Here is a 16470-nt window from a genome sequence, read left to right on the forward strand (position 1 = left end):
TGAGAGGCAGAGGCAGGCAGATGTCAGAGTTTGAAGGTAACCTGGTCTACAGAGTAATTTTCAAGACAGCCAGGGCTGCATAGAGAAATCCTGTCTTGAAAAAAACAAAATAAATAAATAAATAAAACGCTGCAATATCTTCCTTCCTTCCTTCCTTCCTTCCTTCCTTCCTTCCTTCCTTCCTTCCTTCCTTCCTTCCTTCCTTCCTTCCACCAATTCTGCCTTGAAAAACCAAAATGTGTGCACATGGTATTTTAAGAACACAGCATGATAAATTCTATGAACACTTCCTTATACAGATTTTATAGTTCATTTCATATGAGATTCATTTTTCATCTACAGCAAAGCAGCTCAATGAAGTCCTTTAAAATAGCACATGAAAGCGAGCTGTGGTTCCTGGGCCCAGCAGACACACAGGGGTGACTTTTTTAAATCAGCTTCACGTTTGTCAGGTGGGTCTTTCACAAGGCAGAACTGGGTTACGAGTGTAGCCAGAAGCCATGGACCCTGGGAATCCAACCCAGCGATGCAAGGCAAGCACTCTAACGCTGGGTTCTCTCTGCCGAGATGGCGGTTACCAAAAAGAAACCTAAATACCGAGGTCCTCGGATCTCCACATACATCTGAACAGGTGGAGAGAGGGAGATTATGTCATAAAACACTGCAAGACAGACTATGTCAGGGAACTGTCGCATAGACACCAATGACAAGAGAGCTGGGGCTCCTCAGACAGTGTTAGGCAGGGTCCCTGTGGTCCACATTTATTGATGTATACTGGGGCTATTGATGTATGTTTGCATATTGTATATTGATGTATGTGTATCTGTATATTGTATATTGATGTATGAATATTGATGTATATTTGAGGCTGAAGTCGTCCTTTATTCTGCAAAGCAGTACAGATACCTGTGACTGTAATGAAGCAAACATGTCTGTTCATTTTGGGAAGAGAGACCCAAGAGTTAAGTCTGGCAATTAGACTTTCATGACAGGAATTCAATGCCACGTCGAGTCCCTCCTAACAAACGGCCCTCAGGCTTCTCTACAGTTGTGGTCATTTACTCAACTCACCTCCATTAGCTTCTCGTCCAGTCTCACCTGTTTCTTCTTCAGACCCTCATTTTCCAAGTGGATTGTTTCTAATTCTCGCTCAAGAGAACTCATCTGACCAACCTATTACAACAACAAAAACAAACAAAACAAAAAACAAAACGCTTTAAAAAGACAAAAACATATGAGTTGCTGTCTTTTTTTTAAAGATTTATTTATTTATTATGTATACAATATTCTGCCTCCATGTATGCCCGCACGCCAGAGGAGGGTGCCAGATCTCATTACAGATGGTTGTGAGCCACCATGTGATTGCTGAGAATTGAACTCAGGACCTCTGGAAGAGCAGTCAGTGCTCTTAACCTCTGAGCCATCTCTCCAGCCCCCGAATTGCTGTCTTTTATTTTGATAAATTTGTGTTAAAAAATCTCTAATTTTGGAAGAAAGCCAAGATAATTCAGCAAGGAAAACCAGCAAACAACAATTGGTGCACATCTGGCCTTTAAGCAATCTGGATTTAACAGTCAGGTCTCACAAAGACCAGATTTTTCTGAGGCAGCTGGCTTTAAACTTCTCTACCACCCACTGCAAGAAACACACATTACCCCAAAATACAGTAGCCATGCCCACAAGTGCATGTGTGCAATCAGTTCTAAGTGCATTCTTAGTTGGAAAAACACCTAAGAATATACAGCTCTTTCCCTCCCCCTGAGTCAGTGTGACCCCAGCTTTCTACTCAGACAATCTTATATTGTCTATCACTACTAATATTTAATCTTTAAGGCTTTATAAACAATCTTTTTCAGAAATATCATCTTTGCTCTTAACCATTTAATTTCTTAATGAAGAGTGGAAAATAAAAATAAAAACCTATTCCTTGTGACTTTCTAAGTAAGTTCTTTCTAGTTTAGATGCATATTTGTTTTCAAACATTTATCAAACATTAACTGGGAGATAAGGAATTTTCCAGCTTCTTAATTCCCTCAGAGAAGCTTTGTAAAATCACATTAGCACTCCCATGCCTCACTGTTGTAGAATATTTGTTTAACACTGTGTGAAGATGTGTCACTGTGATTGGTTTAATAAAGAACCGAATGGCCAATAGCCAGGCAGAAGAGAATAGGCGGGACTTCCAGGCAGAGAGAGGAATTTGGGATGAATCTAGGTGCACAATTTCATCAAAATCTTGGCATCCAGATTGACCTCTTCAGGAGGCAAATATTCAACTTCTAGGGACTGGAACTTTACTTTTAGGTAAAATAAAGTGCAAGATGGGTTGAATGAATAGGACCAGAAGGACAGATAGGAAAACAAAATCTATATGTGGCCAACAAAGCAAAACATTTATGGGGATGTGATTTGTTGCAGCAACGGAAAACACAGATTAACATTCCTTGAACCTCAGAAACAAACAATAAAATAAAGAAACCTTCTGATGCCGGGCGGTGGTGGCGCATGCCTTTAATCCCAGCACTTGGGAGGCAGAGACAGGCGGATCTCTGTGAGTTTGAGGCCAGCCTGGTCTAGAAGAGCTAGTTCCAGGACAGGAACCAAAAAAAAAAAAAAAAAAAAAAAGCTACAGAGAAACCCTGTCTCAAAAAATAAAAAAAAAAAAGAAACCTTCTGAGAAAAATATTGCAAGGTATTAGCAAGAATGGTTACAGACCATTCAGGTTGTACATAAGCAGGCAAAACAGCTGTTGGTCTTTCAAAGGTATCAACAGCCTTACCTTTAAAATGATTAACCGACAAACCTGTGTGGATGAAACAATGGCCTTTGACATCAGAAAAATTAAGGGCACTAGAACAGCTGAACACTTGAACATTTAGGAGCAGCTAAATGCTCAACATATTGGAGAATCAACCAGTCCTTGGAATTCTCTAAATTTGTAATCTGGAAAATGGAGAATGTTAACAGATTTGAGAGCCATAAATAAGGTGATTCAACCAATGGGCTCTTTACAGCCTGGGATTGCCTTGCCTTCTTTATTACTTAAAGTATGATCTATTATAGTGATTGATTTAAAAGACTTTTTTTTTTAACTATACCTTTACAAAAACAGAATAGGGAAAAATCTGCCTTCACAGTGCCTACCTATAATAATTCCCAGCCTGTTAAATATATCAGTGAAAAATTCTTTCATAAGGGATGCTGCCAAATGTAGTCAGACTTTTGTTTTGGCTGAGAGCTCACAAATAATAACATGGAGACTTATTATTAATTTGAAAGCTTGGTCTTAGATTAGGTTTTTACTCAATTAAAAAAAAGATGATATTGTTTTGACAAGATTACGGCAGTATCAAGGGATGTAAAGAAGGTTCAAAGCCTGACACTCATGGCAAGAAGCAGACATTGGGGCCACACTTGTCAGAACATAGGTACATGGTTACACTTGAAAAACCCACCTTCTTACTAGTAGGAGATTGTTCTTTCTGAGACTGTTCACACTCTCTCTTTAACGTCAATTTTTCTTGTTCTATGGGTTTCACAGTACATGACTGGTGGAGTTGTTTCTGAGGTTTGCTGGGAAGGAGGTTGGATTCCAGTTGGCGAACCTAGTAAGAACAAATGTAAAAGGAAGAAATGCTTATATAACCACACAGTCAGGAAAACAAACAGGAGATGAGGAATGCTTTTATTTACTACTTGGGGTCCATGGTATTAAAAACACTTTTTCAGCTGAGCTAGGTGATAGAGGGCTGTGGTTCCAGTTACCAAGGAGACCGAGTAGGGGATCAAATGTTCAAATCAGCCTGGGTAACATAGCAAGACAGGGCTCTTTCATTCTTAAAGCCTACTTTTCCTTCCTTCCTTCCTTTTTAATTATTTCTACATATCCTTTCTAGATAAATCTGGTTGAGCTTACAAACTCAACATGGTAAGGGCAGGACAGATGAGAGGAGACTTCTGGGTCAGCCAAGTCTCTGGGAGCCAAGAGTGAGCATGCTAGAACGGTTGAGCAATGGGGGCGCAGTCCTGGGTTCCTTAGCTCTGTCACGGGCAGAACTTTAGGGAGTGCTGTTGACTGTTTGAGACTGCTCCTGCTGGACCCATGTACCTGCATCTGTTAAGCTCCAGGAGCATGGGGACTGTGGCTGCCCTACTCCTGCTGTAGCTTCAGTAACAGCAGAATGTCTGCACATAATAGGTAATCAAAAGGAAAATTCACCATTCTTGAGGGAATTTCACAGCAGAGGCGCTGATGAAGGTTAAGTGGTTAACACAAGCACAGTAAACAAGTGTCAGCTGGGTGGTTAGCAAAAACTTTAAAACACTGTTCTGACCTTGAAATGCTCAGTCTCTAAGAAGGGGCACCATGTTTTCTCTTATAAAGGGTTAGCTAGATCCATAAGATCTGAGTCTGATTTTGCCATTTTGTTATTATTGGTCCGGGCAGCTAACCAGTTTGAACAGGGTATATACGGATGTCATAATTTCCATGAGTCTGTAACTTTCAATATGAGGTTTAAAGTCACAGTTTTATTTTAGTGTAGAACTGCCTATTATAAATTGAAAATAGTTTAAATATATAAAGATAAACTCAAATGAAAACTTACTAATCCTTAAAAGACGTCTGGCTCCACAGGATACTGAATCTATACCTAAGAACTGTTTGGGCCCCATCAAGCAGTTCGTTTTCATATCTAGCCAGTCACTTTCAACAATGTGCAGCTTTTGAGTTACCTTCTCCCGGGAGTGTGTGAGGTCTGCTCTGGTGTTCTGCACCGCTGTCTGGAGTCTCTTGCTCTCTTGACAAAGCAGCTGTGGCTCCTCATTCATCAGATGATCCAGCTTGTCCCAGGACAGCCTTTGCTGCTGGCCATGGGTGGCTGTTTCTGAGACCCCGTCCTTGAGGGAGAATTGCAGCGTTAAAAACTTACAAGCAAATGGACAGTCACTTCTGTCTTGAGACGGCGTTCCTGTTTACCTAATGACAATCCTTAGTGAATACTTTTTCAGCTTATGTGTATATAGATACAGATATGAAGAAAATGATACTCTTGGATTTTGACTTTTTTTTTTTTTTTAATAAAGGTTCAATGTGGTCACTGGCAAAAGAGTTCAGTCAACCTAAATAGAAAAAGTGAGGGAAGGATTCTGACCCGGTCTACAAAGGACTCAAGGGTCTAGAAGTCAGTGGTTCTGAAGTCGCCTCCTTCTTGGGAAGCCCTCTTTGTACCCAGACAACGACTGTTAGATAACAGAGGACAGGGCCCTCAGAGGCACTGCACCCTGCGAGCTTCCACAGGCTAATGGCACCCCGCTTTCGCACAGGCTCCAAGAGTACATATTGTCCTAGCGATTGAGGCCTGAATTCAGAAATACGCTTTAAGTCATCAAGGTGACTTTTTAAATCCTAAAAGTAGGTTCAGAAAAGTTAAAAAGGTCACACAGCTAGAAATACTTTCCACATTTTAAGTCAAACATGAAAGAGAAAACCAAGTTTAAAGGTCAGTCCCTAGGAATTTTAAAAATTGAAAACTACTTAATCTTTTTTTTTTAAAGTACGATCAATCAAGAGAAAAAAAATAACTGAACTGGGGCTTATTTTTATTATAGAATAAAATCTTAACATCTACGAGCCTTTGGAATGTTCTAATGATGTGTGTGCACATTAGGAACTCTGTGATATTTCAAATGAGGTGTGTTTCGAACAACACCAGGAAGGCTATTTTTAAACAGCTTTCCCTAGACTTTCTGTTACCACAGAGGCAAACCATTTGGCAGTGGGGACTCACCTTCTAAGTCAGCACCATTGTCTTAGGCTAGAGGTTTCCTTTTCTGTAGTTTTAACGCCCCCACCCCCCGGAGATGGGTGTTCCTCGCTTAATTTCTCTTAATGTTTTTCTTGGCTGGTTTTGCAGGTTCCCATGCATGCTCTTGAAAATGCTTTGGCTTTACTATTATAAAACTCAACTTAGCTATGGTCTTTTAGCTTCTTTGGTCTAAAAAAAAAATACCCTCTTTTATACCACTATAATTCCATTTATATGAGGTTCAGAAGCAAACACCCCTCTACAGTGGCAGAGAATACAAAACTGGGTCCCTGGGGTTATCAACTGGAGGGGACAAAACGGTACAGACACAAATATTTTACTAGTTATTCCTGGTAGTGGCTACACAAACACACACACAAAAAAAACCAAACCTATGTGTTAAAAAACATTATCATACATATATAGAAAAGCAATCAAATTATATACTAAAATAATTTATAGCATAATTTAAAAAAAGAAATGACCTTGTCACAAGTGTTCTGAAGTTGTGCGCGTAAAGACATCACTTCTTGCTTCAAAGCCTCCTTCTCCTGCTGAGTCACCTGGAGGTCTGATTTAATCTGGGACATCTGAAGGTTTACATTCTGCAGGATATCTTCTAAATTCTGAACCTGCATGGTAAGAACAATTGTCTGTGGTGACACAGACATTCAAGGTCTCACCTCTCGAATGTCCAGGAAGAATAAACAAGAGAATAGGCCAAGGCCCCTTGCTACATCCAAGTTCTCAGTCCAGTGATTCAGTGGAAACTCAAGATGTTGCATATATGTACAGGACGTTTAGTTACACTTATGAAAAAGATAAGGCAGATACTGCTGATTTGTTGTCTAATCAACTGCCAGGGTCTGGGGCCAGAACTGAGGATGCCAGCTGCCATTGCCAAGCAAGCTTGAGGTGAGTCTTGAGAAATTACATTTGAGTCTGAGGTGATAGATTGTAGAGGACCTTTTGGTTGGAAATAATCATTTCTACTTGGAGAATTCTGCTTTACTCTAGTATCTCAAATGTATTTCATTTCAATTCAGTATAAATTTGTAAAAGGCAGGTAGCAGTCTGGGACTTTCAGTGTAAGGGGACACGGACTTGCTTTAGAAGTCCTGTCCTGTTACCAACAAGTAGTTGGTCTCTCCTAGTCCTCCCCTTAAACCTTCCTAGCAAGCAAGTTTTCAGTCCATAGGCTTTGAGGGACACACTGTTTAAATTATTTTATCACAATGTAAAGCAGTCGCAGGTGAGGTCCCAAGGGATCATTCTCAGGCCGCTTGGGCCAATGTCATCTGGAACATTCTGGGCCTTTCTGTGGAAGGTGACTGTACTAGAACTACCAGACAATACTGATCATCGAGATGCAGCGAGAACTGTCTACACACCTTTTCCTGGGAGGTCACCAGCTGTGACTTCAAGGTCTCACTCTGCTGCTCCCAGGACTTCTGTTCCTGCTTCATTGTAGCGATTCTGTGCTCCAAAAGGCTTGACTTTGCCAACTGTTTCAGGAAGAGAAGAAAGGGGCGGGAGAACATTTTATAAGCAAATCCAGACCCAGATTCCAGTTCCCACCACAACCATCAAGAGCCAGCCTCTCTGCCTCGAGGAACAGGGTAGGCAGGGGTGGGGTAGGGAATGGGGTGGGGATGGGAGGGTCCACCACAACCATCAAGGACCAGCCTATCTGCCTCGAGGAGCAGACCCAGGAGGGTGTGAGGGGTGGGGTTTTCCTGGTTCTGTCCAACTTAATGTCAGGCTTCTCTTCCTTGTTGGGGTTTCCGTTTTCTACACCCTCCCCCCCCAGCGTCTCTATTTTGGGGCAGGAAGTGGGCCGAGGCAATTGGAAATCTCAAGAGTGTATTGTAACAGGAAAATAAAGGAGGCCCATGAGGCAGGCAGAGCAAGGAAAGCCACATCTTTGTAACGCTGGTGAAATATAGAAAAAAAAATAGTGTTTGTCTATGAATTAAATCTCAGAGGAGCAAAGCCGTATTTCTATTATGTAGCACAATGCTTTATATATTATATGCCAAATAGCATCACGATACATTAAGTGAGACAACACCACGATCTCGACTCCACTAGGCCTAGGGTCACAGAACTCCATCTGTAACTGTGAACTAACACAGGAAGCTCAGCGGCCACAGCCCATAGGAAGAGTTCACCGCAGTGAGTGTGCACTCCACAATGCCGAGAACACCTATTGTTCTTACTACCTTATCAGTGCAGCTGTTTAATTCCTCGCTTAGAACTTCTTTCTCCTTCAGCAGCTTTTCATTGTAGCTTAGAATGCTAGCCATTTTTTGCTGGAAGTCGGAGAGGTCAGGACATCTGTGCTGCTGAAAGTCAGGAAACAAATGAGTCCTGCCATCACCTCCTAGCTATGTTTAAACGATAAACTTGAAGAGGGCGATTTGTAAACAGGGCGCTTGCGTGGCCCTGAAACCTTCCTATCTGGTGGACGTGTTTCAAGGGATGTATAAACTCTAGCAGCCTATAATTAACTTGAACTAACTGTTCCCAACTAGCTTCTCACCAGTCCCTAGTTGACTACTGAAGTGTCTGCTTAGGGAGATGCAGTGGATACTGAGAAATAACGGTGCTAAGTTTCAATTTTACTGTCACAGATAAGTAACACCCTGCTCTCCTGCCATCTGCTTAACTTCTGTTCATGGGACACGGCGCACTTCTTTTTATCATGCTTTTTAAAAGGTACTCAAAGTATGTTTTCCAAACCATTTTAGTCAGGACCATGGAATTAGCTGAGCATGGTGATCCCAGCACTGGAAGGAGAGATGGATTCAGAGTAGCAATTCTCACCCCGTACGTTGAAACCCCTTTGGCAAAGCTCTATCTCCAAAAATATTATTATTCATAACAGTAGCAAAATTACAGATATGAGGTAGCAATGAAATAACTTTGTGTGCAGGGGTCACCACAGCATGACAGAACCCCTGCTCTAGAGGGTCAAGGCCAGTCCTGGTTACACATACAGTTGGTTTTAGTCCAACAAGGGCTTTATGAGACCCTGCCTCCAAAAGAAAAGAAAGAAGAGAAAAACCAAAGTACATGGCATGGTTGTAGATGCCTATAATCCTCAGCACGTGGGAGGCTGAGGCTGGAAGAGTGCAAGTTTGAGGCAAGCCTGGGCTACATGTCAAGATCTTGTTTCAAAAACAAAAACAAACTAGGGGGTTGGTATTTATCACACAAGAGTATCAGCATGTGGATGAGCGAACGATGTATTCTTGCCCTGGGAGAAGCCTAATGACTTCCCAGTAGCTTGCCATTAGAATGGACATGCTGGCTTCCTTTTCTCCACTCCACGGAGCTGATGCAATCCAGGCTGTTTTACCCAAGTTGGTACTAGTGACCCTCTGGGCCGAATACTGTGCTGCAGGGGTCTTTCTGCCCATTGTAGGATGCTTCACAGCATCTCCGGCTTTATCCACACGATATGCACATGCACTGGTCGGCATATATCCCACACAGCATGGTCATTATCATTGAAAGGGTAAGCTGGCAATGCTTTCAAAGGTACAAGGGAGAAGGGGTACTAGAGTTAATTCTAGCAAACCTGGTAGCAATGGCTCTGGGATACTCTCGCCTCACAGAAAGACCGTGAACCTTAGCTTCCAGCATGTTTATAGGGAGGAAATGGAGTTTCTACTTGTGGTGGGAAAGACAGATTCTGCCCTATTGTACCTGGCATAGAAAGATTCTTCCAAGACACTTGTTTGGTGCCGGTTCTGTGAGGAGTGTTATCAAAGACACCAGTGCTCTGCGGGTCTTACTCTGTTACTAGGTAAGGGAGTCAATTAGCAATCGGCTCAAACAACACACACGGTACAGGTGGAGTGTGAACCTGGTTAAGACTGCCATGGCATTTAGAGGAAAACACTTTATGCTTACAGAGTGAACAGATGTAGGAAGGTGCATTTTATAATCTGAGGGTGGGGCAAATAAATAGAACTAAATTCTATTATAAAACAAGATTCGTACAATTGAAACATTCTTATAATAAAAATAAAGAAAATTGGACAATATTTCATTTGTAGTTTTTTTTTGAGGCACACCCTTTTCTATATTTAAAATTAAATCTTTGGAACTCTGAAATAACCTTCTAAAACCACAATCATTTTTTGAGACAGGGCCTCGCCATGTAGCCTGTACTGATCTTGAATTCACAATCCTCCTGCCTCAGTTTCCTGAGTACTGGAGTTACAAGCAGGCAACATCAAACCAAACTCTGCAAGTCAAACTTTAAGTGGGAGAGCATGTACTCTGAAGACACTGGAGATCTTATCCTCCTAGCCAGGCAACTCATGCCCACCACAAGGACAGGACACGGGTAGGAACAGCTTCCTTTGGGTGTTCAGAAATCAAAGAAGAGTTTTGGAAGTCAGCAGCCAGAAAGTCCCCATCTTATAAGACAAACTAACGTTACTTTTTCATCTGTCTGGGAGAAAATAAGAGCAACAAAATTTTGAAACTGAAATAGTTGGGATTCATAGTAAGAAAATTTTGGAGTCTACGCTGTTTCACTAGAGAATTAGCAACCGGAGTCCTTATGAACACACTTGCACTCTGGTCCTCAGCTTGAAGCAGTAAGCTGGTTGAGCAACTACAGTGCAAAGGGCCTTTGGTGGCTGGAGAACACCAAAGGACATGTCGTTCCTCACTCTACTCGGGAAGCACATGCTTACCTGCTTCAGTTGCTCCAGTTCGTCTTTGAGAAGGAGGTTTTCCTGTTCCACAATGTGAGTCTGCAGCTTAACTTCAGAAAGCTCTGCCTCCAAAGAAGCCACTAAAGTAGAAGTCTAAGAAAAATATCAGGCATATAACAGATATATTCACTGGCTGGGGAAACTTCACCCAGGCATATAACAGACATAGTCATTGGCACCAGAAGGCAATCCAAGGAAACAGTAACATCAGCTCAATGGTATTTATCTTTTTATTCAATGAATTAAACAAATTATCTTCCAAGGCTATCCATGTATATAGCATGGGAATAATGACTGACCCATGTCTTTGCATGTTCCTCTACTGTAAAGCCACCTTATTCTGGGAGAGGTACTGTGTGGTTGAAATCTTTCCTTGGATTTCTGGTTATTCATTTCAGTGTCTACCAGTACATTCAGGCTGCAATAATTATCACTTGGGGTTTTCCTAAGGATGACTTTCTGTTTTCTTCCTTTATTTCTGCATTTTTTTAAAGAATACTATAGGAAAGAGCAGTTGCTTCTCCCCTGTTTGTTTATTCAATGCTAATATGTACTCATGTCTTATTTTGGAGCTGGCCCAAGAATGCTAACTGAATGTTTGGCAGTTTATCCATACTATATCTTTTTTTAAAAAAATATTTATTTATGTATTTATTTATTTATTATGTATACAATATTCTGTCTGTGTGTGTGTCCGCAGGCTAGAAGAGGGCACCAGACCTCATTACAGATGGTTGTGAGCCACCATGTGGTTGCTGGGAATTGAACTCATGACCTTTGGAAGAGCAGGCAATGCTCTTAACCACTGAGCCATCTCTCCAGCCCTTGTTTGTTGGTTTTCAAGGCAGGGTTTCTCTGTGTAGCCCTGGCTGACCTGGAACTTACTCTGCAGACCAGGCTGGTCTCCAACTCACAGAGATCCACCTGCTGCCTCCTGAGTGCTTGGATTAAAAGCGTGTGCCACCACCACAGGTTATGTTCCTATCTTTTGAATGTTATATAAGACTACCCAAAATATGGACATAGTCTCAACACTTAATCCAATCACTCCTGTGTTCGTGGGCATCTCGATTGCTTGTACAACTTTGCAGATATGAACGAAGCTGGAATAAATAGTCACATGTGTATGATTTCTCTTACTGCTGCAGAGATATTTCAAGGTTAAATTCCCAGAAGTGAAATTGTTGGACAAAAGGTAAGTGGTGGGTAGTGCCAAACCTGTCTCCATGCGGATGGTACCAGTGCATGAATACCACAATATATGGAAATGTCTGCCAGCACGGTCTTGCCAACAGAACATGCTGCTCTACTTTTAAATAGATACTGATCTTTCAAGTGAGGAATTACATGCCAGTACTGTTTATTGTACATTTCTCTAATTACGAGTGATTTTGAATATCTTTTTGGAACTTTGAGGGTCATTTTAAGCTTAAAAAAAAACTTTGTTTCTGTTTTTTTCTCCAATTTGCTATCAAATTTTTCTCATGTCCTTATATTTTTTTCTTCTTTAAAAATTATTTTAAATTTATATGTCTTGTGTGCACCCCTAGCGTTCAGGAGCCATTGAGGAGGGTCAGAAGAGGCATCAGATTTGCTAGAACTGGAGTTATAGATGGTTTGTGAGTTACCACAGGCATTCTGAGAAACAAAGATTCTCTGAAGAATCAAAAGTGCTCATAACCACCGGCCATCTCTCCAGGCCTGTCCCCTTTCTTTACCGAGAGACAGCATCTCTTCTTTCTGTGACTAAAGACAACTTCACCCATGAGTTTTCCTGGTGTTTGGATGGTTTTATCTATTATATGTTATGTTCTACTTCCATTAGGGTTTATCTCTAGGAAGTCTGAATCTATTCCTAAATATCTACCCAATTTGTTCAGGTGCTTTAAAACAAACAAACAAACAAACACCCCTCCATCTTGACCCCAGTGGTTTGAGAAAACACTTTAATTACACATATTTACTCTTGATATCTATGGGGAATCAGACCAAGGAGTGTTCCTCCCCCGACCCGTCCCCCTGCAAATCCTCAGTGCTCAAAAGTCCTTTACAAATTGGCTCAGAATTTGCAGTATTTGCACAGAACCCTTGTTTACGTTCAATTGTAGACTCAGCTCATCTCCAGTAGTCCAATGTAAACCTAGGTAAATATTTGTTACCTGTGTTCTTTGCAGAAGAACAACGACGAAAGGGAAATCTGTGCAGATCTGGCACAAGCGTAAATCTTTTTTTTTTTAAAAAAAAAAAACTTTTTGATCACAGCTGAGATAAATTCACAAATGTGTTATTCCTAGCTTACAGATGCTTCACGAAACTCACTTTTCATTTGTCGGGGGACATTCTAGCCCCCTCATATACCTGATTTATCTGGAGTGCATATTAATGCGCCAGTACCATACTGGTTTAATCGTTAGGTCTTATGTGTAAAAACTATCTTTTATTTCTCTGGCCCGAGAGAGCGAAGCTGCGCGTGGCTGGAGACCCTACCTGCAGTTTGTAGCGGTCCAGCTCTTCCCTCAGAGCCGCGTTTTCTTGTTCCCATTTCTCCAAGGACCAAGCTCCCGACCCCTCCTTCTGGCATAGCATCTCTGCCAGACGTTGATGGAGTTTTTGCAGCTCTTCCTTGTTTTGGGAGTTCTTTTGGCTGAGTTCTGTATTTTCTGAATCCAACTGTTGGTTTTTGATTTTTAAATCTGAAACCTAATTAAAATTGAAATAAGTTTTTTTTTTTAAATTGCTGCCCTACTTTTGCTATAAAAGAGACTTTTCTCCCCCGCAATGTAAAGTTTATAAAGAGCTCTGTACAAGGCTGTTTCTACAGGACGGCCCTGCTTCTTGCCCTGGCTGCTCTGCCTGTGGAGCAGTGGTTCTCAGCCTTCCTAATGCTAAGGCCTGTTAACACAGTTCCTCACGTTGTAGTGACTCCAACCATAAAATTATCTGCCTTGTTACTTCATAACTGTAATTTTGCTATTGTTATGAGTCATAATATAAATATCTGTGTTTTCTAGTGGTCTTAGGCAATCGTGCGAGAGTCATTGGACCCCCCCCCAAAGGGGTGGAGACCCCCAGGTTGAGAACTGCTGCTGTGGGGAATGGGCCTACTGTCTGTCTTTCCTGTAATAAGTTTAATTTTCCTTTGTGTGCTTCCTTAACTACAACGATAGTAAAAATAATATATGCTCATTATTACAAATTCAATCTATTCAGAAGTATATAAAAAAGTTAGACATAGGTTAATTTCAGGTCACAGGATTCCCAAGTCTTTGTAGTTGGATACACATACCACTAGGTCATTTTCTATGCATTCACAATACCACCTTACTTTTAGCCAAAAAAATAAAAAATAAAAATAAAGATAAAAAGAATCATTGCATGTTTGAACAGACGGCCTGTTCCACTTATGATAGCATATAGATGTTATCTTTCCAACTTAGTGTATCTAGATACCACCATATGGTATATCCTTTAATGAATGCAGAATATTTTATGCAAAAAGATCTCCCATATTATCATTATCCATTCCTGCATAGATAGATGATAGATAAACGATAGATAGATAGATGATAGATAGATACAAACAAATATGTTTGTCATTATCATTTCTTTTTATTATTAACAACTAAGTGGTGGCATATCTGGGTTTGTTTCATTGGGTTTGTTTAGAAATGGCCTTGCTGGGTTAGAAAGAAAGCTCATACATTAATGCCTTGACAGAAGACCCCAAAAGTCTTCCTATTGGTGCTATCAGCTTACTCTTAACAATGTAGTTTTTATTTCCTCATACTCTTGGATGGTATCAAAGATTAGCTTTTGTTAGTTTAGAAGGTGAGAAAACTAAACTATCTAAATTTCTGAAGCTGGCCAACCTGTACGCTTGTTTACATCTTCTATGGATTGATATCTATAGCCCATTTTTCAACTGAGTTCAGCCATTTATTTGAAATAGTATTCAAATACATCAAGATATATTTCTAGATGTTACCTTGGCTATTTCAGACACTAAAGTATTCCTTTCCCAAGTATGTCCCTGTCTTGTGACTATTTCAGACTATGTTCTTAAATAGGCCTCCATACTGCAGTACATGTTGTAAGATTATAGCAAATGAGCATGGAATGGCAGAAGCCATCTGAATGAGCTATAAGTCTGTAAAATGATATGCAGATTTGCTGGCATTCTATATCTGTGAAATTCTGTCTGAAACTTTCTGCTTTTAATCAGAAAAACAAAGGAGCTGACATTAGTCGAAATTAATAAAGGCTAAAACCAGTATTTGTGGGTTAAAGGCATTACCTTCCCATGTGTTTTAGATATAAAGCTTGCATTTAGCATTTAGGGTCTGCACATATTCTACACATGACTTTCCAAAGGCAGCAGCCTAGTTTAGAGCCACCCTGAGGTGAGTTTCCCCTGCCAACCTCACCATCACACACAATATATTATTCTTCTAAGCTATTTGTTCATTTTTGTAAATTTCAATTTTTTTTTTAAAAAAGGAAATTCCAGAGTCAAGATCACTGGGAAATTTGAAGTGTTTCCTTACCTGTTTCTTCAATTTTCCTACCATCTTCTGAATCGAAGCTTTTTCCTGTTCTACAGTTTCTATTTTCTGCCTACAGGGGCAAGGAGAACACAACTCAGGAGTGAAGCTTTTAACACTGACGGTCAATAGTTCTCAGTCCTTGGAAAATTCAAGGACGCTCTCTGCGCCTTACCACAGTTCCTCCTGAGATCCATTGAACGCCTCTGACTTCTCGTTAGAGATGGTGTCTTCTTCATTTAAAGTAGTAATCTCGTTTCTCAAAATAGAATTTTCCTCCTGTAGCTTTTCAGACTCATATCTGAAGTGTGGAGAGGAAAAAGAATGTTAGGGCATGGCAGTCATCTGGCATCTTTGGGAAATATTTTCTAGTAACTTCCAATAAAAAAAGCTTTTCATGCCAGTTAAAGTAGAAGTCTAAATTAGTCGGCTCTTGGTACTTGGAAATCAAATTGTAACATATTGAGTCACTACTTTTGGGATGAAAGAATCTCGCTAAAAGACATGGTGGGGGGTGAAGTGGGGAGGGAAGTATGGCTGGAAGCCTGGAGCCTGGAGACGGGCATCATGACTCAAAGCCAATGCTGGGTGTTGTCTTCTCAGGGGCGGGCAGGCTGCTTTGAACAGCTGGCTTCATTTACCTCAGCCTCAAGTCTTCCCTGCTCTGAACAGACAAAAGCCACACTACTAAGATGTGTGAGCGTTAGATTAGGCCCCCAGAGACATTAAGAAAGAAAACGCCCTACATAAACCAAGGGGCACAGGAAATATACAGTTTATTCTTCTCACTGTATTTTAGGGTCTGAAGTACGAGAAATGTGAGAAAAAGGAAACAACACTCACAACTGGATTATTTTTTGTTTTATACCATTAAGATACTTCAGACACAATGTAATAGTTTACAGTGAAAGAAAAACTATAATGTTTTCAGCAATGCTAGAACACTAAAGTGTGATCGTATTTCATAAAGTCGGGTTGATACTTGTTCAAAGAAACTATTTTTGCTTGTTTTTGTCCCTCAAGAATATGTACTAGATTCTGGTAACTCCCTGGTAAAGTGATGTGTTCTAAAATAAAAAATGTACTATTTGCAGGATACTAGCATACATTTCAAGTACGGAAGGAAAAAAGTATAGCCCAGACAACACATTTCCCATATTAGTGTAAGTCGAGCATTGCTAGCTATGGAGTGAGTTAATACTACACATACACCATGACAGGAACTGATGGTATCTGTCGATCCAAAGGTCAGTGATAGGACAGGGCTAAGGATGGACACCCGTGACGCACGTGGTTAAATAGCAGACACTCGCCATGTTGAGTTCCCACGCTCCAGAGGGATAACACGGATTTACTATGTGGAAGGGGATGCCTCCTAGATAAGGTTA

The 16470-nt window shown here is 40.8% G+C and overlaps 1 protein-coding gene across 1 annotated transcript in view; it reads right to left on the bottom strand.

Moving 5' to 3' along the window:
* The window catches only part of Nin (ninein), a 45833-nt gene that overhangs the window by 11500 nt on the left and 17863 nt on the right, over positions 1-16470 (bottom strand). The window contains exons 13-22 of the mRNA XM_026779278.1: positions 15258-15383; positions 15086-15155; positions 13029-13241; positions 10521-10634; positions 8031-8150; positions 7200-7313; positions 6294-6440; positions 4736-4900; positions 3457-3606; positions 1072-1173 (exon numbers count right to left, since the gene is read on the bottom strand). Of these exons, the coding sequence (XP_026635079.1) occupies positions 1072-1173; positions 3457-3606; positions 4736-4900; positions 6294-6440; positions 7200-7313; positions 8031-8150; positions 10521-10634; positions 13029-13241; positions 15086-15155; positions 15258-15383 (1321 nt within the window). The remainder of the gene's footprint in view (positions 1-1071; positions 1174-3456; positions 3607-4735; positions 4901-6293; positions 6441-7199; positions 7314-8030; positions 8151-10520; positions 10635-13028; positions 13242-15085; positions 15156-15257; positions 15384-16470) is intronic.

The sequence above is a fragment of the Microtus ochrogaster genome, chromosome 1 (genome assembly GCF_000317375.1).
Source record: "Microtus ochrogaster isolate Prairie Vole_2 chromosome 1, MicOch1.0, whole genome shotgun sequence".
NCBI lineage: Eukaryota > Metazoa > Chordata > Mammalia > Rodentia > Cricetidae > Microtus > Microtus ochrogaster.